The sequence below is a fragment of the Centroberyx gerrardi genome, chromosome 6 (genome assembly GCF_048128805.1).
Source record: "Centroberyx gerrardi isolate f3 chromosome 6, fCenGer3.hap1.cur.20231027, whole genome shotgun sequence".
NCBI lineage: Eukaryota > Metazoa > Chordata > Actinopteri > Beryciformes > Berycidae > Centroberyx > Centroberyx gerrardi.
The window spans coordinates 2,207,395-2,223,621 of NC_136002.1; the positions used below are offsets into that span (position 1 = coordinate 2,207,395).

Below are 16,227 nucleotides of genomic sequence, written 5' to 3' on the forward strand. Positions count from 1 at the left end.
TAGGAAGTGTCTCGGCACGCATACATGTGTTGTAAAAAAAATATATATATATATTCAATATCCACTTTACACATGTAGATAACATATTTACAGTACATGCTGATCGGATATGTACATTACAAGCTGTTTCTGCTTAACCAAAAGCTCTGGAACGGAGGAGCGGAAAGAGAGAGAGAGAGAGGAGCAGGCGGTTGCTGTCAGCACCACATGGGAGCAGCAGCGCACAGTAGATGAGCCGCTACATCCTGCAGCGTTGCCTCACTGCCACCCCCCCACCCCCCCCATTCTCCTCCCAGTCGCTCCCAGTCGCTCCCCAGCGCCTTCCATGCCCTCCCAGACTCTGCCTTGCCAATCCTCTTAGGCTTGACCCCACTCCACCGATGGCACTGCTACAATTAGATAATCCTATTAGGCAGACGCGGGCGGAGAGTCTGACACAGTGATCCTGTACGACTTCAGGAGGAAATTTGTTCATCTGAAGTATGAGGGCTCAGTAGTGGGACGGGGGAATGCAATCGCAGTGGGGAGTCGCCGGCATTCCTGTCAGTCCACAGCATCACAGTCGATTCAACTCTTTTAGATAGCTTTGAAGAGCCGTCCCACAGATCAGATGAGCTTTAAGAGTGGACAAACATCTCTCCAATCATCCACACCATGAAAATGAAGTGGAGTGATGACTTACAACTGAGCAGATATTATTTGGCCAATGTGATAAATTCTAAGAGATCGCTTACTAAACTATCTGCCTAGGAGGAACGTTGATCCTGAACGCTCCCTTGATGTGATTTTTGTATATATCACTTCCATATGTCCAATTCATGCCAATGGATGTAGCCCAACAAGAGGACTAGTTCATTTCATCAGGATCCCTGTTGAGGTGAAACTACAGAGGCAGCTAGGGAAAAAACCCCCACAACACTCATAGATTTTTCTTAGTACTCCAGAACTCCTATTAGCAATGACGGAAGAGTAAAAAGCAGAAATGTACTTTCTGTTCGGGGCACCGTTGTGTTCAAAAGCGTTCATCACAAGTTTGCTCGCTGAACGCCCTCCAGGAGCTTCGTGTTTCTTAATTGCGGAGTGCTGTTGCTATGGCGACCCGCCCCTCGACCCCCCTTCACCGAGCCCACAGCACATGTTGGCGCTTCAGGCAGAGCTTGGAGGGAGGGGCAGGGGGAAGGGGGGAGGGAGATGATATACACACACACACACACACACATATATATATACACACACACACACACACACACTTCCCTCACTGTGTAAAGCAATATGTAAACAGCCAGGGCAGCCAGCTATGGAAATGGCATCCCATAGTGAAGACATTCATTCAGGCTCCCCCTCTCCTCCGCACACCGGAGGATGAATAAAAAATAATAAAGAATAAAAATAATGGCTGCGCTGGAGGGAGAGATGGAGCAAGCATCCTCTCTCTCTCCTCTTTGTCTCATCCCTCTCTTCACTTGATTGCATTATCAGCGAAAGAAAAGGGTGCATAGCTGTGTCAGTTCCTCTGTCAGTTTATTCCCAAGCCGCCATAGCTTGACAAATTGTTGATCGCCGCATGGAGATTGCACATTTTCCTCCCCTTTTCATTTTTCAATCGCATGTTTATCTTTTGTTTGTGTCACGCAGAAGCAATTAGTTCCGCTAATAGATTGGAGATGATTGCTAATTAAATCCAATTCACGGCATGCCGTTTATAGATTTATCGTCCAATCACGTGTCAGTAGCGACCGAGGATGTGACCTCACTTTAGGTTTGGAGGTTTGGATACTGCATCAGATTACATGTGTTGCTTACTGTGACACAGGAATTGACATTTCCTTTGTGGACATTTTGAAAGTGGGCAGTCAATCAGTGATCATGTTATGGCCAGGCTAAAGTCGAGTAAAGCTTTGTAAATTGATTATCACTCCCTCCATGCAGGATTTCACAGTTTTTGTGTGATTATTGCGAGCAAAAATGCTTGTTTGCACAGCTTTTCTCAGCAATCGTGATGCAGTTTGCAGAGGTTTAGGTGTTTTTGCAGTAAAATTGCTGGTTAAAAAAAATCCCAAGTCGAGGACAAAATTGTACTAAAGAGACACTAAAGAAAGTTACAACAAAGAAAAATACTGTGCTTACATTCCAGTCACTCTAAATAAATCTCCAATTCGACATCAGCACAGTAAGCAAATAAAATCAGTCCAGCTGAATATGTTTCATGAATATAAAACTGTGTAGCTGCATTCAAAAAGTGCCCGTTTATATTTGAGGTAGACTTTGTGACCTTCTGACTAGCAGCAAGCCAAAGGCTCAGGATAAATTTAAACTATAATAGTGGAGGTCAAATGAAAACAAAGAACACCCGTCTTTTGTCAATTTTTGATTTGGCCATTTCATGCAAAAAAAGCTTTTGTGAATTTGGTGTAATTGCGAGTTCCCCCATATATTACAAGGATTGTTTGCATTAATTATTGTGACTGCGATACCGCAAATTCCTGATTGTAAAGTGATACCGATAAAGTGCTTATGGTGATTTCATTTGTGACCTTTGACCTTCTCTGCAGAGCACACCGCTGGACCTGATTGAGACAGGGAAGGGGCTGAAGTTCCAGGCGGAGCGCCCCCACCTGGTCAGCCTGGGTAGTGGACGTCTGAGCACAGCCATCACCCTGCTGCCCCTGCCTGAGGGTGAGGCTGCCACTGCAGCACCAACACACTCATCAGCTTTAGAAAGGGAGGTGGAGGAATATGTATATTATTCAAACATGGTTACCGAGTCAGCAATAATAACCAGCCTATAGTATAATAAATTGTAACACCATTGGCAAAAATGCTATTATGTTATTATTAATTCAAGGTTTTATGACATTATTGGCTTTTTATTACATTGTAGGCTTTATAACATTTAGTTTTATTATATTGTTGGCATTTTATTACGTTATAGGCCTCTACAAGGGATCACACACACACACACACACACACGCACACTTGGTTGTACACGGGTATGTAGATTACATACACATGTATATGCAGATAGATATGGAAGGCGCTACACACAACCGCACATGGACGGACACACACACACACACCACTGTTGACCTGAGCATCTTATCACCTCTATATCTGTCTGTCTGTCTGTCTGTCTGACTGCCTGTCTGTCTGTCTGTCTGTCTGTCTGTCTGTCTGTCTGTCTTCCTGTCTGTCTGTCTGTCTGTCTGTCTTCCTGTCTGTCTGTCTTCCTGTCTGTCTGTCTGTCTTCCTGTCTGTCTGTCTGTCTGTCTGACTGCCTGTCTGTCTGTCTGTCTGTCTGTCTGTCTGTCTGTCTGTCTGTCTGTCTTCCTGTCTGTCTGTCTGTCTGTCTGTCTGTCTGTCTTCCTGTCTGTCTGTCTGCCTGTCTGTCTGTCTGTCTGTCTGTCTGTCTGTCTGACTGCCTGTCTGTCTGTCTGTCTGTCTGTCTGTCTGTCTGTCTGTCTGTCTTCCTGTCTGTCTGTCTGTCTGTCTGTCTGTCTGACTGCCTGTCTGTCTGTCTGTCTGTCTGTCTTCCTGTCTGTCTGTCTGTCTGTCTGTCTGTCTGTCTGTCTGTCTGACTGCCTGTCTGTCTGTCTGTCTGTCTGTCTGTCTGTCTTCCTGTCTGTCTGTCTGTCTGTCTGACTGCCTGTCTGTCTGTCTGTCTGTCTGTCTGTCTGTCTGTCTTCCTGTCTGTCTGTCTGTCTGTCTGACTGCCTGTCTGTCTGTCTGTCTGTCTATCTGTCTGTCTGTCTGTCTGTCTGTCTGTCTGTCTGTCTGACTGCCTGTCTATCTGTCTGTCTGTCTTCCTGTCTGTCTGTATGTCTGTCTGTCTGTCTGTCTGTCTGTCTGACTGCCTGTCTATCTGTCTGCCTGCCTCTCTGTCTGTCTGTCTGTCTGCCTGCCTGCCTGTCTGTCTGTCTGTTAAGGCTGCTGGTCAGTACCTGAATGTCTGTCAGCCTTCCCGTCTCTGTCTGTGCCTCCACAGGCTGGAATGCAGGGAGATTCCTCTATCAGGGGTTATGTCCAGGCTAGCCAGGGGCAGTGTGAGTGTGTGTGTGTGTGTGTGTGTGTGCGTGTGTGTGTGCGTGTGTGTGTGTGTGTGTGTGTTTGCCCAGGACTGTGTGTTATACTTGTCTGTGACATTCCACTGGGCCCTGGCCTCTCATCTCGAAACTCAACGCAGATCAAGAATGACTGGTCATGTGTGTGTGTGTGTATGTTGCTGTTTGTCTGGCTTTCTCTCAAGTTCCTCATCACTCCAAACTGGCTTCTAAATCAACACTTCATCAAGTCTTTGTTAGTTTGACCAATCTGGGTTTTGGTCGGCTGATACCAATATTTATGGACGTCAATATTTTGTGCCTGTATTCAATATCTTTAAATTTGACTATTTTCATAAGTAATCCAGTGTTTCCCCCTGGAATTGTATTCTTGTCAGGGTGGAAAAGCCTCTGAATCAGCATTTAGACCATCATGGGACACTAAAACTCTCCACTGAAACCCAGGATAGGAAAAATTCTAATAGCATGCATGTGTGGAATCAAATTAGAATCGATTCTTAAATTCTTCCCATAGACAACCAGTGTAGCATTAATCAATTAACATATGTAATCAATCAAACTGCATCATATCCATCATATCAGAGGTGGACCAGATCTGATCTTTAAAAAAAAAATATATATATATATCATCAAACATATTGGTCTAACCCCTCGTCTTTTTGTCTCCCTCTGCCCCGCAGGCCGGACCACACTGGGTCATGGTCCTATGGACATCAACATCCAGGGCCCCGGGGTGGCGGCCCAGCACTGCTACATAGAGAACAGGTCGGGGCTCATCACCCTGCACCCCTGTGGGAACCCCTGCGCTGTGGACGGGCTGCAGGTCACCCAGCCCGTCCGCCTGTCACAAGGTAGGGATCAGCTCAAATACCTGCCCTATATATATACAGTTTCCCCTCCGCTGCATTGGATGACTTCTCCTTTTTCACTGCATTGCATTTTGCGTTGCATTTTTTGGCAACACTTTCCTTCATGTGCATTGTGAGGCGGTGCAAGCAGATTGTCGGCCCGTTAGAAGCATAAATAAACTTCCAATCATCAGATAAACATATACAAATCGCACTGAATTGAATATTGTCATTAACACATTATACACATGATACAGTCGTCCCATAAAGTATTCAACAACTGCTTATAATGCCCTTATGATGCCTTATAATGCCTTATGAGCACCGCTTGAAGTAAATGCAGTGCTTTTGAATATGGTCTGATTCTACTTAGAAAAGTGGGTGGCTTGTAAAATGACTACGAAACAACAGCATGTGCTTTCGTTCAGCATGGAAAGTTATCAGTATTTGTAAAAAAAAATTCCAATGACAGCCAGCAGCTCTTGTCACCAGCATTCAAAGCAGCCAATAATAGGTGCAAATGTCAAAGCAACAGCATTTTGATTTATTTTAATATCTATATATCGCTTCTGCTTTGCACGGACTGAACAATCCATTTTCTGCTGTCTCTAATGTAGAATACGCATTACAGAAAACAGATGACCAGACGCAAAAGGATCTACGCTCTCTGTTTAAACCAGCTATAATTTCACCTGCCTACCGACGTACATGATCCCAATTACTGTAAGCCAGAGATCGATGCATCAGGTCTCTGCCTGGTCAATGGGAAGGCAGCATAAGAGCCGGCAGGTCTGGTCGATAAAACGCACACGCTGTGCTTTTTAATACGCATATCGATTGAGGATCAGCTGGCGGTTCCTGTGTTAATGAGTTAACAGGGCGAGCTTTAACACGGATATAGGAGAAACCGGAGGGAGGGCCGGATTGATTTTCAGTCTGGCTGGATATTAGAATTTTTGTGAAATTATCCCCTGGGATCGATTTTAACACTAAAGGATATTTTCAAAGGAGACGAAGCCTCCTGGGAAACTATATGGAACCTAAAGGTCATCAGGCAGAGTTAGTGAAGGATTCCCACTGGCCCTGGAATTTCTGGAATACTGTGGAATTTTGAGAGGTTGTATTCCAGACAGGCAAAGTTGGGGAAATTTGATAAATTCTTTGGGGAAGACAGGAATATAGCAGGGTGAATTTTACACCATGTTTCACACATTCATTGCATCAGAGGGTTTTCAGGCCAACTGGAGTGGAAACTAGACTAGACTGTTCATCCCTTTATAACTTTTCTAAGCAGAAAGACAACAGGTCCCATACGGTGTAAAACAGGATTCCACTTGTCTCTGTGATTATAAAGGAGTTGGATGTGCTGTCTAAACATGGTGAAAGTATCAAAACGCACGGTCACCAACTAAATCCACACAATCCATATTAGAAAAGCGAGCCTCTAAACGAGCCGTTTGGACTTCCGTAACTTTGTGGCGTCACAAAGGTTCGCTCATTATCATTTTTGTAAGAAATAATAGACTGACAAAGTGTTTTTTTCAAAGCGGTTGAGCGGTTGTCAATGTTTATTACCGGAGAGTTTTCCCTACCTGTAGCTGCCTGCTCTGTCTCTGGGTCTGTGGTGTCTCACATTTCACTCTTGAAACAGTTAGCCAATCAGAACAGAGGGGTCGTTAATATTAATGAGGTTCAGCTATCTCTGGATAAAGCGCTCGCACACTGCTGCTTAGGAGACACTTGGATTTTCGCTCTTAAGTTTGGATTTGTCACGTAGAAATAGGGCAAATCTAGCGCCTCAATTAGTGGGGATGGGACGCTCTTCTCTGCTGCTCCTCTTTGTGATTTACGCTGATAAGACGGGTGGGTTTTTAGATGAATATCTTGCCTAGCGCAGCTCAGACAAATCAGGAAGGAAGCAACAGTTTATGTCATGGAAATGCTCTGATAAGTCTTGGAATTTGACATCAGAGCTGCAGTGATACTACTAACAATTAGTCACAGCGAACACAGGATGTGAACTTCCCTTTATGCTGCTCTGCCATCATATACTGTGTAGTGTCGTTCTCAGAAGTGTGTCCGCTTTTGCAAATGTACATACGGTCTCTGATCTCTGCATACACAGTCTCAAGGGCCAGTGTACTGCGTGACTCATGTGTGTGTGTGTGGGTGTGGAAGCATATGCGTGTGTTGTCTGTCAGTGTGTCCCTCTGTCTTCCGGTATTCCAACCTGGACTGGCTGGGTAACCTGAGTGGGGACACGGGGCTATTTATACTGCCCCTCTACCCCAGACAGATCCTACTTTAGCCCCGGGGAGGTGGGGGGGGTTAAGGTTGAAGAATGACTGGGGGGGTACACAAGAGTTCACTGTCAGGATACTGGAAGAGTAGTAAAATATAGTGAAGAGCTGAGACTGGTAGGAAAGGGAAGTAGAGTTGACCAAGCTTTTCACACAAATCTTAATGATGTAATTGCACAGTAGGAAGCAGATGACTGATGTAAATTTCATAGATTACGCAACTTTTTATCCATTGAGTTATATAGGTAATACATTGTAGTATTTTGAATGTTCTTTTCCTTAAGTATTGTCAAAGTGACAATGACATGATTTATCTCTGTAAACTATGACTCAGTAAGGCTTTAATGACACTGGTGTGTGTCACAGATGATCTAACGGTTGCTTTGTCTGCATTTGTTACTCAGGGAAATAAATACTTCATGTCTTCATGGCTTGGGCTTATCGGTGTTCAGCGTGCAGAAAATCAAGCGGCAACAAGTCCGTATTATTACAAAATGAAAATGTGCTCAACGAGCGTTTAGTGATAATCCTCTTGGATTTGCAATATAAATCAGAAGGGCCAATAGAGGGAAATCCCGCCGATGAATGGGCGTGTGAAAACTAAGCCAGTTTGTTCAAAGCTGGATGAGCTGATCATTTAAAAGGATAAAGGTCGGTCTACTTGATTTCTAAGAGGAAAAACAATGGGGGGAGAGTGCTTCAACCGCAATATCAACATTATTTAAGGAAGAGAAGAAGTTATTTTGTTCAAACTGGTTGCTCTCCACCAACTGCTCTCCAGTTGCACATGGTTATATCCACTTTATTTGTGGGTACAAGTGGGCCAATGACTGATGATTGACAAGAAATTATCATATTGTGGAAGTTGATATGATGAGAGAATACATAAGAATGATATATAAGAATGACACAGATTTAACTCTCTCCAATATTATCTCCCCACATGACAGTATAGACGCTTACATAATTTTGTCTGACAAACAAAAATCTTCTCAGATGGGGTTCCATGGGACAAAACCTTATCAAGTGCTGCCTCCGTGTGCTAATGTCTAGCTATTTGTGGGTGCTTGATATGAAAAAGTTGTCAAACCCATGGCTCAGAGAGAACATTGCTCTTGAACGCTCCTCCGATGTGTATGTTTTGTTTTTATATGGCTTCCAAATAACTTTCTGCCAACTTGATCTTTGCTCTAATATAACAATAAATCTCTACAAGGTGGAATTTAGACTCCCTTAGGATAAAGTAGGCTATGGCAGAGTGGTGTGGCACACTTGCCATACCCTACTGACACCCATGCTCTCTCTCTCTCTCTCTCTCTCTCTCTCTCTCTCTCTCTCTCTCTCTCTGCATGACAGGAAAGAAATCTGTTGCCAAAGCAATATAAAATAAATTGAGGTAACATTTTAACTCGTAACAAATAACTAGTAGTAATTAAGCAAGAATCAATAAATATCAGTGTTATCAGCAATAACGCCATAATAATTCAGTAACAATTCAATTCAAATCAATTTAACTGTTCCATTCATTTGATTATATGGAGGATGAAAAATGTGTGTGTTTGCCTTCATTTGCAGAATTTAAGTTTTCCCCCAGTAGTATCTGAAGCTTTTCTTCTGTATCTGGTATGTTGGAGTCTCTCTCTCTCTCTCTCGCTCGCTCGCTCTCTCTCTTTCTCTCTCTCTCTCTCTCTCTCTCTCTCTCATCGCATAGCTCTGACTCAGGATCTCCACCTTCTTTTCCTCCTCCTCCTCCTCTCCGGTTTCTCTCTCTCTGGTGTCTGACAGCTCACCGACTCTTTCTGTCTCTGCGGGGCGAGAGATGAGTTTGAGCCGGCTGTTATTTCTTATAGGAGCGCCGGCAGGGAGATAGCGGACCGTAGTTAAGTGAACGAGGGGAGAAGGACAATGGACAAAGACTATAGCTAGCTACTGACTGTAAACTCCCGCACCGATTTGAATGGACCGGGATATACCAACGCATCACTGGATGAGCCGGGGTCTTAACAAGCAGCTAAGCAGACAGCTCCCTTTGTGAACATTCAAATATCTGCAGAATATATTAGAGCCTATTGGGTTTTAATATTATCATAACAAAGGCGCGTCGGGACAAAACCGTAGGCTGTAAACGCTCCTGTTGTTCCACAATAATTCGCTGTATAGTAGAAAAAAACACGTGGCTTCATTTAAAGGAGCACGCAGGGGCGATGGTAACAACGGAGGGAGAGAGGAGTTTCATTCACTGGAGTTAAAGTAAGTCTTGTTTTTTTACTATCTAGCTGCTTAGATGGTTTTTGGTGGCCTATTGTTGTAGCCGGTGGACGGTGTTAAAGTTACAGTAGACTGTGGGAAGAGACAAAACTGAAACCAATAGGTGGCTTCTGTCAGTTGACGTATTGAAGACTAAATAGCCACATACATTCAGAAGACACTGTTTACGTCTCGTTTATTTACCCTTTTCTGCTTACTTGAGTTCTTTTCAACCAGCACGAGCGCTTCGGCCCCGATACGTGCAGCTTTCGTTCATATGGAGAGAATGTGTCGCCAAACTCCATTTAAAAATCTGTTAATTCAGCGTTGCCTTGCTTGTTGGTAAACGTACATACCTGGTAAAACATTAACTTAAGACCTTTGAGGAATCATTAGGGACTTCGATTGGGCATATAAGCTATCCAAACACTTCTTTCAGTTAAAATACAACTTAGAATTCACTGTTTGACTATCTTCCTCCGAGAAAATACACCGTGGTGGGCTGTAGCGAGCAGCGTGAACCAATTCTGAAAGTTGAGATTTTATTGAATTAAATGCTGCTTCGTGGATAATTTATATGCCGAATATACCAGGACACTCCAACGATTGGTGGGTGGTCTTAAGTCGTATTCTACGATGTACACACATTTACTCATAAGCAAGGCAACATTAAACTGACAGATTTTTGAATGGAGTTTGGCGCTGTGTTCTCTTCACCTAAGCGATAGGAACACCTGCTCTCACGTTGCTTTCTCCAGCCGCACAGTCCCGAGTGTCCCAAGCCCCAACTTCCTCCTGCCTCCATGTGAGGTCAATTTATAGACTACAAACATATACAAGTCTACCAGATCTGCAGATACACCCCCCCCCGGCATGGCCACAGTGTGTCCGTCTACTGTTACACTGCTATTCCTGGTGGCCAATGTGACCTAAGCAAGGCTGGTAACTGGAATAGAATAGAGCTTCCCTTTCATACATTCTGCTTATTCAGAAGCCGCTGGGTCCACAACATCTGATTTTTTTTTACATAATATATGTTCAGTAATTTGTATTGATATCTGGTACTGGAATGTTAAATACTCTATGACTTTAGCTTCAGAAATGGGCTAAAGGTAGAGGTGTATAGGGCTGGGAAACTGATTCCTTATACATTGTTTTCTGATGAATGATACATGATACACTCTTTGTCTGAAGTTGAGTGACATAATCATAGGCCGTTGAGTCCAAAGCCTCTGAAATGAAAAGGCTAGAGAACTACCTCAGCTTTACATACTGTAGGTGTGGTTTGTTTTCTTTTGGGGCCAACTATAAGTTGGCAGTACATGCTTTGGATAAAATAATCCATAATCATTCATCATAATTGGATGTATACAAAAAGCATTCTGTCACTGTGTGAATTCATGCAGTGTGGTATGCAGTAGGCAGAGCAATGGAACAACACTCCATGAGATATTAGTGCTGAGTAGGATGGAAATGCGTGGAATAAGCTCAGAGCCGTGTGCAGCCAGGATATACACTGAATGTACAAAATGTTAGGGACACTTATGTTTTTATGAAGCACACTGATGAGGTGAATCCAGATAAAAGCCATTATCCATTATTGATTTCCCTTATTAAATCTACACCAATCACAAAGGAGGAGATGTAGCTACAGAGAAGCAGACGAGTTACAGAAGGATTTTTAAGCTTTGAGACAGTTGAGATGTAGATTGTGCAAAAGGAGCAGCAACTCAAAATCATGAAGATGTCCCTAATGTTTTGTACATGCAGTGATCCTGAGGCTGAAGTGTACTAACTTGTCCAGACATTACAACTAGTGCAAGATTGTGCAAACAACAACAACTGCTATGCTCAGACAAGCTGACTATTATTCCACAAGTGTAGTTGTTTTGCGATATCGCCGCCATTTCAGCTCCTCACACCATTACATCTAAACATCTGTCATGTGTGACACATTGCATTGACCCTATTGTATGGAAAGGATGTGAGGAGTCAGGGAGAAGCCCCTCTGCAAACAATCATCAGGCTGCTGTAGATGGGATGTGGGATCCCACTGGGTCTGGAGCACAGGTCAAGCATGTGTGAAGGAAGAAGGGCATCACAGCACCGAGAGAAAGGAAAGAAGCTGGTAGCAGCTGGAGTGTGTATGGTGGGGCCTTGTGTGTTTGTGCACGTGTGTGTGTGTGTGTGTGTGTGTGTTTGTGCATGTTTTTGTTGACACAGTCTTTGACCATACATCCTGCACCGAGGTCAAGGCAATGTGTCCAAATGAGAAGATGGTTAGGTACTGCAAATAGAGCCTTGAGTAGACCAAGGCTGCGTTCACACCACAAGCCTTCATGCTCAGTTCTGAATCGCTGCTCATTTCTTACTTTTTGGATGGCTGTGTATGTATTCTAGGATGCAACCCATATCCCATACCGATATGAACTGACAGCAATGTGGAAAAGACGTGTGCACAGAGACACAATGACGAAAGATGTCGCATTCATTTTTGTAACTACCCTTCTGCTTGTGTCAAACATATTTTGGTTACTGGCTGTGCCTTTGAGTTTTTGACTGAATTGAGTCACATGTAAGTTGCATGTCTCGGGATCCGATTTTGTACACATATCCAAGGCTACAGTTACACTTGTTGTTTCAAAGTGACTTATTTGATCATGCTAGGTTGCATTAAGAGACAGGTAAAATCGGATTTTGTTCATGCTGCTAAAACCATATTGGAAGTGGTCAGGCTCGCGTTGTGATCTGAATTCTATGTAATCTGGATGCAGTCCATCCACAATATAAAGAGATGGAGCAGGAGAGTGGGGAGAAAGTAATGCAGACACAGATTTAAATCAATCTAGCCACAAGAGAAGAATAGCAATCATTTTCAGGCCAGGTTTGGACATACAGCGATATGATCTCAGAAAATCTCGTTTTAAGAATCACATCATATTGAATTGACAAGTGTAACCGTAGTCCATGTGATCCAGATCAGGACTGAAAAAAGCGAGTCCATGCAGTTTTTTGCTGTTCACACTGATTAGAAAACATCAGATCTGTGTCACATCTGAGGGGGAAAAAATCAGAATTGGGACACTTTCTGCTGCAGTGTGAAGGTAGCCCAGCTTTACATCGTGGCCACATGTAGATCACATGGCTTGGTTTGATATTGATTTATCGTTAGGCCTGCAGCCATCTGCCTCTGGGACCATGTTTAACAGCAGGGGATTGGCTTTAGTTGCTCTGACAAAAGGAGAAGGAGGGAGGGAGTAGGAGGAGTGGGAGAATAGAGAACATCTGTTAGGACAAGCAGTATTACCAGGCAGCCACTGACACCTTGTTGTGATGACTGTCCGCTAGAGACAGCAGCTAACAGGCTGCTACATATTACATCTGGGCTGTGTGTGGGATGTGGGTGTTGTGAACTAGATGATCAGATTATGGGAAAGTGTGTGATAAAGGATATGAAACCATTATGAGTCTGGACATCTGACTCTTTTATATAGAGTTGACTATAGAGTTCACCTCAACTTTCAGGGGTAAATACTACTTGGGAACTCGAATTTCTTGGATTTCCTGAATTCTGACATCAAAATCCTGCCGTCTTGCTGGATTCAAACTGGTCGCTTCCTCCAAGTCGTTTCTTCCGATCTTCTGACGGTTATTCTCGCATGATGTGAATGCGGCATAAGATCCTCCCCCCCCCCGTACTCTTTTCAAACCAGTCCCGTATCTTCCTCTGGTATGCGCATCTGCACTTGATGGCCCCTGGCTCGGGCGAAAGCAGTCATTGATTAACTGGTGGGTTTGACTCCCCGGCCTTTCCCTGGGCTGTAAAACATCGGCCTTCCATGGCAACTGTCAGCCGTACTTCTGGGCATCCCTTTGTCCGCAGCTCCTCCGCCGCTTTAGTGACGTCCCGCGCCGGCGGTTTAACGGCGGCGCTTTTGTTTGTCATGCGCAACAGTAAAATCACGAAATGACCCAACTCTGCGGGCTCTCCGAATAGTTAACTAATAGTGAATAAAAAGTTGTAATCACTATACAGTCTTGGTGGTGAGAGTGCATTTTTCGTTGACGGGATGATTGGAATTTAATTTACATTTATACTTCAGAGTGTAATGAAGCTCTTTAAAAACAGTTTCAGGGTATTATGGAAATTTTCCACAGTTTGAAGCGCAGTCAGGACTCAGCTGATGATATGCCTATAGTCTTCTCATGGTATCAAGTGGTAAACTTTGCCAGTTACATTTTTCTAAGCTTTTAACATTTTTCATTTTGTATAATAGACTATGTAAAGATCTCTTCCTGAAACTCTCCATTCTTTGAGCATTTAAAGCTGCACTAGGCAAAGATTTTAAGTAAATATCCACCCATCTTATCAACCTAAATCACAAAGTGGGGCTGCAATAGAGAAGCGGGTGCTGCTAATTGAGATGCCATAGATTCATTCTTTTTTGTTTTGCACATGAGTCCGGATGACATGAATCCTGCTAACGTGCTTGCACAAGATGCAATATGTTTTTACTGCTTATGACAGGGAGGCTGGTAGAGAGGGAATAACATGTGACAGCAGTCATGAGCTGGATTCGAAAGCTGCAGCGTCACGATTACATGGTCTGTGTTCTACTCCGCCGAGCCAACTCCATGTTACTAATAGCCTATGTATTTATATAACAGTGTTTATCTGTCATATCACGATAGAGGAGTAACACTTAAGTAAACTCTCCTAACTCTACATGAACTCATTCCAGTAGAATTTGAAGCATTCCCCCTCTGACCACGGCTCCTCTGATCTAATCTTCTGGGAAATGTACTTGAGGCTAAGCCGGCGCACTGGAAAGATTTAATGTGGTCATACCAGACCAAAGGAAAAAAATACAGAGATGTTATTAGAGAAATGATGGAGTATTTGGTCCATAAACGCATTTCAGATAGATTGAACGGACCTGGGCTGCTAACCATTTCTCCATTAAATGCCACAATACCCTTGAGGCATGATCTGGCATTAACACTGATCGGCCCGAGTGGTCCCAAAGGAAAACTCACCCGGCTTTAGTAATGATTGTCTTTGTCAGCTGTGGTATTAAGTCAATTTTTTTTTCAATAGTTACAATCTGCTTTCATATTTAAAGTCCCACATTATTCAGTCATGAAATATGGCTCAGGATAAGAATAGTGTTTTTCATGATGTTTTGCAAATAAATGTAGTTCAGTTAAAAAAACTCTGCAGTTCCTCTAATTCAAATGAGGTAAACCTGCTGAGTGGAGGCTTTCCAGTTCAAATGCTGGAAACTGGCCTTTCTTTAGTGAGGGAGCCAATCAGGACCAAGTCCAGTTGTGATGCGTTTACTGGAGTTAATGTGAAACCGCCTGGAAATAAGAATGGATTTTTGATAATGCAATAAATTTAACCACTCAAGCAAAATTGATTTTATACAGTATCTATGTTAAACATCTTTAATATGTAAATAAAGGAACATTTGAATTCATATGATAGGGCCCCTTTAAGAATAACATTTTGCTTTATTTTATGCAGCAAGAGGCCCTCGTGTTTTTTACTGTATTTTGCTGACTGCCAAATACTGTATATGGATTTTCACCTTGAGTGCTGAATCCCTACCAGTGTTTGTAGGGATTGTGTGGCCTATAATCCACTAAAATGTCACCTCCGTTTTTATTAGTGGATGGGGTTACAGTGTCCTAGTGGGAGGGCAGTGATGAGCTTTATTTGTCTTTACTCCTAAGCAAGTGCACTATGGGAAAATCTATGTTCAGATACAGGTAATGATAACATGACACAGTAAGTCTAACCACTCCCAAATTCTTCATCTTTCAAGCGCTTTTAACACGGATTTGTGATTTGAATCTGGTTGTTTCTTGGTTAAAATCATCTCACTGTCAGACTCAGACCACGGGCTGAAAGATGCCGTTCTTGGAGTAATTCCCAGAGTGCACTCACTGTGATGAGGGCAGCGGTTAGTCGAACCGCTATTGAAGTGTTGAGGGAGAAACTCTTCTCTCTTACATCGGTCAGAGGATCAATCTAGCTGATTAACTGGGGGGGGGGGGATTTCAGAGCGCACGCACATACACCCATCTCAATTTATCCTCTGCTCTGCAAAGCCGGCCCTGCTTACCACCGATGCCCGTCCTTTCTTAAATGACTTCATGCATTCTAATTATGAAAATGGCGACGCGTCATATTTTCCCGTCAGAAAGCGCATCGAAGCGTAGCGGACGATTAAACGTCTCTCTCTCGTTCTCCGTCTCTACCGCAGCTGAGTCGTTTCGCTGAGCTCAGCCTTTGAGAAAACTGATCCCGAAATGTTTCTGAACCGCCGGTTCTTGGAAGAATCCTCAAAATACTTATCCTGGGTCAGAGGGTTCTTATTAAAGAGGGGAGGAAAGAGACGAAAGAGCTGCCGGTGTGATTTATCTAGCAGCCTATAGCCAGCATGCCCACGCCAGATGTGGAGCAGGTATCTCACCGTTCCACATGAACCCAAGCAGTAGCAGAACTGATCCAAATTGCCGCTCATTAATTGTTGATGACTGGTTGAATGAAGTGTGTTCACTTGCATGCCATACCTCAGCTTGAGTATGGGAAAAAATGGCTCCCATTTGTTCAAACATACGGTCCGTTTTTTACCATTCCACAACACTCCACCGATACCATATGGGGATAAGCAGCTTCCTGCAAGCAGCAACCTTGAAGTGATGAATATGTAAATCAAAGCGTTGTCCACTTTAACAATATGTGTAGTATGGCCTTAGATTTCCTGA

The 16,227-nt window shown here is 43.4% G+C and overlaps 1 protein-coding gene across 1 annotated transcript in view; it reads left to right on the forward strand.

The window, feature by feature from the left end:
- phldb1b (pleckstrin homology-like domain, family B, member 1b) overlaps positions 1-16,227 on the forward strand; it is an 80,967-nt gene that overhangs the window by 4,183 nt on the left and 60,557 nt on the right. Inside the window, exons 3-4 of the mRNA XM_078284376.1 lie at positions 2,553-2,676; positions 4,739-4,909. Coding sequence (XP_078140502.1) covers positions 2,553-2,676; positions 4,739-4,909 — 295 coding nt within the window. The remainder of the gene's footprint in view (positions 1-2,552; positions 2,677-4,738; positions 4,910-16,227) is intronic.